The sequence below is a fragment of the Poecilia reticulata genome, chromosome 2 (genome assembly GCF_904066995.2).
Source record: "Poecilia reticulata chromosome 2, P_reticulata-male-v2, whole genome shotgun sequence".
NCBI lineage: Eukaryota > Metazoa > Chordata > Actinopteri > Cyprinodontiformes > Poeciliidae > Poecilia > Poecilia reticulata.
Genome location: NC_088831.1, coordinates 23276223 through 23287235, shown reverse-complemented (window position 1 = coordinate 23287235; position 11013 = coordinate 23276223). Strand labels below are relative to the sequence as shown.

Here is an 11013-nt window from a genome sequence, read left to right as displayed (position 1 = left end):
AATCGTTTTGCTGAAAATTGTAAACTGTCCCTTTTCCACTGAATGCAGTTCTGATCCTTGTTTGGGTAAATCTAGACTCTAGATGCAGTTCTGATCCTTGTTTGGGTTAATCTAGACTCTAGATCTATGCAGTTCTGATCCTTGTTTAATCTAGACTCTAGATCTAGACTCTAGATTAACCCAAACAAGGATCAGAACTGCATAGATCTAGATTCTAGAGTTATAAAATTTGACAGATTATGATAAAACTAAAATAACCACAATTTATGCATAATCCAACATCCTTACAGCTAACCAAAGGTGTTTTAAATCATTTGTTGTCAAAGCACATATGAAACGATACTAAATTATGACACATGGTCTGCATAAAACATCCTATGAGAAATGTTTACCTCTGTGCACCTAGCTACCAAAACATATTTAAAAAAATTGTTTAAATAACTGAGACTCATTGCAATTTATATTGTGGTGAATATTACTTGTGATTTGAAAATGATGGAAATTTGAGTAAAGCAGTGGGAATACTTTTGGAAAATGGGATTTTCTTACTAACTAGGTCACAAATTTTCAGAAAAATCCAAAAACCTTCAAAATACATTTCTGTACAATACCTGCTTGAAGTCGTGTAAAATAAAACTAAATTAATACATGATCTTAGTCAAATGTCCTGTGCTTTTGTCGCTATTAAACGGCTCACATTCACTGACGAAGTATATTACTTTTTGCAATAGGCCAATGAAGAATGTCTCTTGGGGCATCCTGCAGTTTGGTACACCTGGATTGTTGTCGAGATGTGTGTCCTGTGATGTTATTTAACAGACACCTGCCGGCCAATCAGAAAGGACGGGGGGTGGATTGTGGTATTAATTCCATATTATGAGCTTCGGCTCAAACACTCACTCAGCATGTGTGCTGTTGACAGATGGCTGAGTTTAAATCTGCATTAATCAGTGTTATGATCAGCCAACAGACTGAAACACAAAACCCCAATCACAAAGACTGCTCACAATACAGTTGTAATGCTCCTAATGCTGCTGCTACTGCTGTGTGATATTTTTAGGATGCTCAAATAAGGGTGAAATGTACTTTATAGTTGCCATTTAAGAAGCATCTTGCAGCTTTTGTGCTTCCTTGTCTTTCCTGAGACTAAGAAAAGCTAAGCAAGTCTTTGTTGTAACAATGCTTCTTTCCACTATTTTTTTCTACTTAAAAGTTTGCCAAACAGCTTATTCTGCTATTAACTCTTGCTTGGTGTGTTTTATTTGATTGTCTGACTGAATTTATCAATTTATTCATTCACCAGCCTGGGTTTTAGTTGTACATAGAAGAATAACAAACAACCAGAACAGGCTCCATCTTCCTCATGACGGTTGCCACCTTGGACAAGTAGCACAGGATGACATCCATCTTCTCAAACCAGCATTTATGGCAAGTCAGTCAAAGTGCTGCATGTTCGAATTTGGCGCAACAGCGAGGTTCAAGCTGCTTCTAAAACTGTTCAGCGAAGTTGAGGTCAGGACAGAAGGCAGATCTTAACATCTTCTCTACTCAAATTCACAAGTTAGTCTCTGGTTAATCCAATATCAGTCTCAAAGACTGAATGCTTTGCAAGTTGCTTTTTTTTTTGGCTGCAAACCACATGTTCAACTTCCCCAATATCTAGCTACATGGTCAGCTTAACCAAAACAAAACACAAATTTTTTTACTTTACAATTTTATCTTATTTTGTTCTGTTTTTGTTTGGTTTTGAAATAACGGTTGTACTATAATTATTTCTTCGTCACTTGACAAAGAGTCGTTTTTCTCTGCAGTCTTTTGCTTAATAACATTCCACTTCAACAAGGAGAGTAAATGGTGGGATATGGCCACCATATTGTCCCAGTTGACTTACACACACCGACGCACGATCAAGCAGTAGGACATTAGTGTGTGTGTAGGGAGGGGGGGGGCTCTCATGCATAAACAAGATCATTTTCATAAATTAAAATCTCGCCTGCAGAACGAACATCTGTGCCCTTCACACACACATACACACCAATCCTTGTTTTGTCCTTCACATAGTGGGATAGTGTTGTTAACCTGGTATTCTCTGTTAGGAAATTTGTAGTCTTTTCACTTCTGTCAAAGTGAAATTCATCCAAACTATTTTCAGAGGATTTACAAAAAATTTTACAAGGCATGAGATTATAACAAGAGTGTGTTATGTTTTATATGTTTTATAGTCTAAACCGTAGTGCTTTTGTGATGCTGTTGCAGATAAACTGAGTCTTAACAGGCAAATGACATGAAATTCCTTTTAATAAAAGGCCTTTATAAACATCTATCTTATAAAATATGAACAAGAGTCACATGAAATGATAACATAACGCTACAGAAACCATATAAAAAGCAAGAACTTAAAAACAACATGAACAAAATTAACACTTCAGCCCGACAACAGCCCAACATCGCCTCACTCACTGACCCCAAAAATATAGAAAAATCTTTATTCTTTCAACATTTGGAATCATCATCTGAGCATTGCTCAGATTTTTAACAAAATTGCATAGTTTTCTCCAGATTATTGCTCATTGATTGTTAATTATTTTTAAATGACAATATGGACACTGACAAGACATTCGAAGAGCGTCTCCTGCCAGGTGAAGCGCTACAGAGAAGGTTACGGCATTGTTGAATTGCCATGGTAAAGAGAAGCTTAAGACCCTAATGAGTACAGAAAGATGACAAACAAGACAGCGATGAAAAGATAGTGGTCTTCTCATAGCCTGCTCTCTGTCTTCATCGGTCACATGGTCCTTCATCCTCAGGAGTCATGAAAGATGGCGTTTAACTGGGCGTTCATCAGCCGTTCGTGGTGTGAGTGTCCATCAAACCCCATCAGTTGTTCCACCTGCAGATCACCGCACCGTGGATTGGGCCCCCCGCTGCCATAGATGGAGGGATGGCCGCCGGCTCCTCCTCCACCTCCGTAGTGCACGCTGAAGGAAAAGCTCTTGTCGTAGTCGGAGCCAGCGGCGGGCTCGTGCTTGTAAGACGAGAAGTTACCGTTGATGCTCAGGGGCGGGCTGAGAGGTGGGTCGAACGCCGGGCCATCGGACACCAGGACTCCGTCGAAGAAGGGTTCCAAGGAGCCGTATGGCTGACCTTTGACCTGGTGGAAGATATGGGAAGGGTCCATGGTACCGTAGGGGGGGCTGGGCAAACCGGCTGTCAGTCCAGGGCTCTGGTAAGAGAAGTGTCCGGGATAGGTGGCGGCACCAGCAGGGGGAAGGTGCGTGGGCATGTCCGGTGTCTGCTCTGGAAGGAAGGTCCGAGGGTTAAGCTGAAGGCAGCCTGCCACCAGGTTGGTGGTCGGCTGAGAAAGACCTGAGAACACAGAGAAGGTCTACGGTCAGTATTGATCAATGATTTGGAGTGAAACAAGACCTTGTGACATTTCCCTTTAAAGTGAAACCTGTCTCCTGAAGTGCTATCCAGTTCCAGTCATTATTTTGTCTGGAGAAGTTAGTCTGAGTTGTTATTATGAGGCCCTGATTTGAAGGTGAGCATTCAGATTCAGGTAAACCTTTGTTTAAAACTTTTATTTTGAAGTTAGAAAGGAAGTAGTTCTCTGCTACAAAGGAGTCATTCTCCTCTTTTCAACCTGTTCTTTTTATCACCATTTTGGAAAATCTTTATGGAAAAACAAACTGACAAGATTCAAGCAATTTGTAGACACTGTAAGAATATCAAAACAAGCTAATCATTAGCAACTAAAGTAGAATTTGTTATTTCATCATTTTTAAGTAGTCTGCACTGGATGTGGTCACCTCTGTGGTTCCAAATCCAGAATATGTAGATTGAAATACAGTTAACGATTTATATATATTTTTGGTATTCACCTAGTCAAGATGGACTCTTAGTCATTAAGTATTGGCTAGCTCTTGTCTCATTTCCATCCATCCATCCATCCATCCATCCATCCATCCATTTTCTTTACACCCTTGTCCCTCAGTGGGGTCGGGAGGGTTGCTGGTATCTCCAGCTAACGTTCCGGGCGAGATGTCTCATTTCCCCAAACACAATTTTATACACAGTATCTTCCTGTCTAAATAGCTTCATGTTTTGTCCCTAGCAATGAAATGTAATAGTACTTATGAGAAATTGTCAATTTGGGATTTACATTACCTCATCAAAATGTGTCACTATAATTTCATCAAGTATGTTCTAATATTGCTTAGGATCACAGTGATAAACTTCTCACCTTTGCAAAGCGCCTGGACAAAACTCATGAGGTCGGGGGCCTTGCCAGACCGCAGGACCTCACTGAGAGCCCAGATGTAGTTCTTGGCGAGGCGCAGGGTCTCAATTTTGGATAATTTCTGGGTTTTGGAGTAACAGGGGACGACTTTTCGGAGACTCTCCAAAGCATCGTTCAACCCATGCATGCGATTTCTCTCCCGGGCGTTGGCCTTCATTCGACGGATCTTAAACCTGCACAGACAGAAAAAGAGTTGTTAAATATATATTGGAAAGGACAGATGTAGGCTGATCAACAAATTGCTCAACAAATGATGTACCGTCTATTCAATAAGGAGTGGCCATGTGTTGTGTACAATGTAAGAAAATTTAAAGGATTCATTTTTTTTCCCTTTTTATATTTAAATAACCTACATTTAATTTCACTAGAATTTGTTGAAAATCTAAAATACTAAACAAGCCAATCATTGTTTAGAGTATTTGAGACCGAATAGTTTAACAACAATACAATTGACTAATATAATTATTTTAATGCATTTATGTACAATTATTTTATAAAAATAAGCCATGCAATGAATCTTTTTTTTTTTTGCAAAATGGGCTTTGTTGCAGGAATTGTGTGAGGAATGATGGAAGTACAATTTAATTTTTAAACAGCACATTTAATACACTTTGTGACACTGGGACAAATATAAGAATAAACTTTTAAAAATTACTCTAGTAGTTAAGCCAAATCTTTGTTTATTTTGAGCCTCAGTCTCTCCTTTGTTTTCCATTACTGTACATTACATGAAGTGATCATGATTTGCACCGATGATAGAAAACACCATTCTACATTGGTAGAACTAAAAGTTCGAGGAAATCTGTATAAAATACATGTCGCATGGATTTCATGTACTAGAGGGGTCTTTATTCAGATCTTAAATTTCTGTCATCTGATAACACATATAGTTTCTGTGTCATACATATAATTTCTACATTCAGGGTGTCTCTTTTACTCGTTTATTTATGCCATATCCACAAGCACATTTTTACTATTTGCGTGAAGGACAAACCATACCTCTGAAGACGAGCCTTGGTCATCTTTTTCTTCTTCGGCCCTCGCCTCTTGGGTTTGTTCTCTCCATCCTCCTCTTCCTCTTCATCTTCCTCGTCGTCTTCCTCTTCGTCTTCCTCTGGATGGTGGAGAAGGTCCTCCTCCTCCTCCTCCTCCTCTCCAGCTCCCGCTCCGGCTCCTGCCCGCTCCGTCTCTCTGCCTGCAGGGCTGCAGAGATCCCGCTGCTCGTCCGACTCCACCGATGCAAGCTCCTCTCTCACAGACCTGGTCATGATGCTGATACTCTGCGAACAAAAAGTTGGAGCCCTTTTTATTATTATTATTATTATTATTATTATTATTATTATTATTATTATTATTATTATTATTATTTAAAAAGTGTGTCGGGTTTTTTTTATTTGTAAATTAGTCAGGTCACATGACGCTTTTCCTTCGCGTCATCGGAAAATTTTATTTCCAACTTGGAAAAGGTGATTCGTTTACAATAGGCACGATTCAAGTTTGTAACTTTATTTCCATTAAAATAAGGTTAAAAACGAATGTGAGAACATTTTAATCAAACTTTAGGGTTAGCGATCATGCATCAGTATATACGCGCACCTTAAAAGTCCCGGACAGCAGAAGCATAAATATGATTCTACTTAAAAATAGAAATAATACAAATTTAGCTGAGGCCTACTAATCTAATTTAAATATTTAGTTCGGACGACGGTGCGGGTTATATTCCACAGAGAGTGAGTGCTTTCTAACTTCTTTTTTAAGGACAACAAAAAACAAAAATAAAAATAAAAAGAAGGCATTTAACTAACCAATTCAACATACGACAGAACGAATGAGTGAATAAATGAATAAATACTTAAATGACCTTCCATTTAAATTGTACCGTCTTTTGAGTAATTTTGCATTTAAATACACGAAGCGAATATGCCTATAATAATAATAATAATAATAATAATAATAATAATAATAATAATAATAATAATAATAATAATAATAATAATAATAATAAATAAAATAACTTTTTTCCCTGTCTTCTGGTGACATGTCCCGTTAATTTGTTGCGGATATGACACAGGTGGACATGAGAACATTTCGCTCGACCTCATTCATTTAAGCAGAACAGTAAAGAAGAAAATCAGGATACGAAATTTATTAGCTAACTGGACTATATATATATATATATATATATATATATATATATATATATATATATATATATATATATATATATATATATAATTTTTTTTTTTTAGTTATCAAATAGGGGAAAAAATGGACACAATGTATTTTTCTATTTAGAAATTAGCTGTAATTGTTGTAGATTTTGTTTTATTGTTTGTTTTAATGAACTCTTTCTGTTTGAGACAAAGTTTCCAGGCAACCTATTAATGACTTGATTATAGCGATTTAGGTCTCTAATTTTTGTGTAAACTAAGCTAATGAGAATTCACACATATTATACTTCATAGGATGTAGCAAATAATATTAATAATATTAATAATGACTGCGTCAAAAGCTTACCTGTTGTTTAATGAACGGTGCTCGTCAGTTCGCAGGCATCCCGCGCGCTCTGTCTGTGTCCGTGCGTGACTGTGCGTGATCTGATGGGAGCTTTCTGAAGAGCGTGCGAGATGCTGCTGGTTTTATACTCAGCATCACAGACACGCACACACACCCAAACCCACGTGCGGGGGGCCGTGAGTAATTAGCATATCGAGGTTCCACCCTCCCGGCACGCGCCATATGGTGCTTACGTCATTAAATCTCTCTCTCTCTCTCTCTCTCTCTCTCTCTCTCTCTCTCTCTCTCTCTCTCTCTCTCTCTCTCTCTCTCTCTCTCTCTCTCTCTCTCTCTCTCTCTCTCTCTCTCGCTCTCTCTCTTTGTGAGGAAACTTGACCATCTGTCAACTCAAACACACCGCACTCCAAAATATACCTGAAGATGATGCCAGCATCCTCCTCTTCGTCACTGTTGTCAACAAAGTCATTGTCATTAACGATGGCAACTTAAGTACTTGAATGCTTTGTGATGATGACTGACGTCGTAGTAATAAAGGTGATAGATATATTATGGGGGCAAAAAATTAGGAAAGTAATACCCATCTGTTTATAATAACATTAATTTTGGATAATGAATATATTGATCTTGCTGTTCATCTGGACCCTGACTAAATCAAATCAGATGTGCGGTTTTTAAATTCTCATCTATTTTGACATTATATCACAGTGACATCTTCTGTTGCAGAAGAAGCAAAAGACGTTTCTTTGTTTCTGAGTTTTAAGAAATATTGTTGATTATTTACATCCAAGATCAAAACCAATGTAATCCTGCCAACAAGACAAGAATGTGATCGCTTGAGTTGTTACTGTTGTCATCATGTCATTATGTAAATAAACCTTATATCACTGGAATCCATTCTGCCACATTTGGCATTTGTGGATTGAGCAGCAGAATTGAGCATTTGGAAAAACTTGTTAGATTCTCTCTGCCAAAGACAAACATCTGCCAACGAAGGCAGTGTGATGGTGTGGGGGTGCCGTCTGGATAAAGAAGGCCTGTTATCTCTGGAGTCACCCTCAATGCAGAGAGTCATCAAAATGAAAATGTGAAGCCAGGGGCAATCCTCCCATCTTGGGGACCGAACTATATTCTCCAAAATGCCAAGGCTTGCCACCACAGAGTGGGATTTGTCAGAGATTACCTCCAGGATGTAGAAGTCAGTGAGGGGGATGGGATGACCTGCCAGTTTGCGGTCTTGACCTCAGCACCAACGCTTGAAAGATCACCTTGAACCTTCATGCCAGAGTGACCAACAGAATCACATTAGCTGATTTTCCTTAAAAGCTGGTGAAGAAATGGGAAGCCATCCTACAGCAGCTTGAGACCAAGACAGTGACCAGCTTCAGCAGGAGGCTGTTGTGACTGAGTGCACTGAGGCACCTGTTGGTTTGTTCATCTGTGAATTAATAAACAGATTTTAAGCAATCTGCAGCTTAACCTAATAATTAAGCCGCTAAATAGCTGACGAGAGTTTCAAACTGCTGCTTTTCTAACTTTCTGCAGGTTCTAAATGGAGATTTGGTTTTGTAATACATGTGCAGATTTTTTCTTAGTATCTACACTTGAATAATATTTTACTTCTCGTTTTAAGTTACTTTAGTTGAGTTGCTGTGTCCTTTAGTAGTCATCAGAATGAGTTCAGTTTTCTTTAGTTTGTAAGGCGTTTAGCTTTGATCAAGCAGGCTTGCTCAAGCAGAGTAGATCTTTTTTTTCAGTATTTTTAACAATGTTAAATTAGCTGTAATTTCAGTCTTAGCTCTGACCTTTGACTTTAATGACACACGAAATAAAGCAATAGCAAACATCACAGAAAGAGCTCATATCAACAAACCATTCAATTTCCACTTCTTGCTGTTGATTCCTGATTGACGCATTATTGTGTTTTGTTTTTCCTGCTGCATACATTTGAACTTGTGGTTTCTGGAAAGTGAAACACTACCCAGAACTTCTTAGGTTTTATTTTGAAAGAAACTGCTAGACTTACAGGATTTTAGGATCTGTTTTATTTAGTCGTTAACATGCAGCCTGTTTACAGTGAATGACTTAAAACCTGAACTGATGAAGACACAGCAGGTGTAGAGGACTGGGTTTATCTACAAAGGGCAAGCATTAGCTATCTTGCTCCCCTTTAGGAAATCAGACGGGCTGCATCTGCTCTCACTCTCCAGAAAGAAGGATGTGGACTTTGGAGCGAGCTGCTTTGCAGTGCAGTGGTTGTTATAGTGATGACAGAGCGACTGCTGAGTGGTAACCAGGCGGCTTTGGAGGACTTTTGTATCTGTGCATCAATGTGGACCGGCAGACAGCTAATGGTTAACTTAAAATCAATGTCTGCTTGGATTTATCAAGGTGCAGCTTCACGTGCTATCAGGCAGATTGCTGATATCAGTAATAAAAAAGAAACAGGAGCATTTTTATTTGGCTCAAATGCATCGTCTTATCTGTAAAATATTGAACAAAACAAAAAATAAATGTAATTTTTTTTTTTGCTTAAATAAACAAACCACTCAGCACTCTGATGTTAAATAATAATTATTACTCTACACTGTTGGCCGTGTGACTGGTGGTGTGTGTGTGTGTGTGTGTGTGTGTGTGTGTGTGTGTGTGTGTGTGTGTGTGTGTGTGTGTGTGTGTGTGTGTGTGTGTGTGTGTGTGTGTGTGTGTGTGTGTGTGTGTGCGTGTGAGGAGAAGGTCAGATCACCCTATTCATAAGGAAAACACCCACAGTAGAGTATCTAGTCACACCTGATGCCAAAATAAGAAATCCTGAAATCCAGAATAATCTCTTCTGTAAAATTCCCCCATAATAAACATAATTTCAAAGCAATAGAACCAGTTCATTCTATAGCATACTTCACTGAAATCTTTAATGTTGTGTTTAATGTTGTTTGTGTTGAGTTATCAAGCTGTTTCATGGTGTCTCTTAATTCTAATAGCACTTATGGTCTCAACAGCTATAGTATAAGTAAAATTCAAAAAATACAATGTTAAAAACCCCTGAAATTGTATGTTGCAGAACTGGTCATGAACAGAAGTAGCAGTAGTGTTGAACAGAATTTGCCGTTTAGCAGCGTTTGGTTTCCACCTACCGGTAAACCAAAGTTACTGCAAGGTGATATTAGTTTAAGTACTTCCTCTCAGAAACTTGTTTTTTTATATATATATATCGGTTATATGTTGTAATTGTTCGCATGTGTACCTTTGGATTTGGATTTTTGTCATTGCACAGAAAACAAAAAAAGAGTTAAACGTATTACAGTACAGGTTTCTCATAAGCAAAAACACAATGTAACCGATTACAACTCAGATTGTTTGTCCTTTTCTGTATTTAAAAAATATATATTTTTACACCACAGTGAGCACATCTAAATATTTTCGCAGAGTAGAGGAAGGTTTGCTCAGATTTTAACCAGAGATTCAGGAAGTAATTATATTTCTTACACCTATTTGGTGCGATTCTAAATAAAACCAGCTCCACTTTGGTTTCAGCATTACGAAAGCTCAGATCAGCCACCCCATGCCAGCAGGGGGCGCTCAAGTGTACTTGATCATCATTGACATATCCATCCATCCATTTTCTGACACCCTTGTCCCTCAGTGGGGGTCGGGAGGGGTCATTGACATATCAAAATATACAATTCTGTTAATATCAGATCAGACTAACTCTAAAAACAACCCCCTTTATAAATGTGCTGAAAAAACAAAACAATCTTAATCCAGCATACAAATCATGTGAAGTTCTTGTCACACAATGAGTTGTGCCGTCTTTTAAACGCAGGTTATTAGTGACGTTTCTAGCTCTTGATGTTCAAAATATATTGATAGCTCTTCAGGAACCTCTAAAAGCCCCCTTACTATTGTTTATGTATTTATTTTATACCTTGATGTCAGTCATACCTCCGAAGTTTTTTTTGTTTTTTTTTTACTTCTGTGTAAATTATTTGTGGTTGTATATCCTCTTAGGTCTTCAAAATGAAGCAAAAATAGAAATTATGCTTCAATGTAGTTAAACAGTGAAATTATCTCTTTTTTCTGGATGATTCATTGCATTAGAATCACAAATCTGGGATGCCTTTAACGATACCCTTTCATTTGAACCCTCTGTAAAGGTGATAAATTATTATATTTCTTAATGTTGTAGTAGCAGCAGTAATCCA

General features: G+C 38.1%; 1 protein-coding gene across 1 annotated transcript; it reads right to left on the bottom strand.

The window, feature by feature from the left end:
- Nucleotides 1-2280: 2280 nt before the first annotated feature.
- Nucleotides 2281-6926, bottom strand: neurod1 (neuronal differentiation 1). Its single transcript, XM_008432949.2, has 4 exons — nt 6818-6926; nt 5300-5580; nt 4244-4473; nt 2281-3366 (listed from the first exon to the last, which is right to left on the bottom strand). Exons 2-4 carry the CDS (start codon nt 5566-5568, stop codon nt 2804-2806), a joined length of 1062 nt encoding a protein of 353 aa, XP_008431171.1. The 5' UTR covers nt 5569-5580; nt 6818-6926; the 3' UTR covers nt 2281-2803.
- Between the last annotated feature and the right edge of the window lie 4087 nt (nt 6927-11013).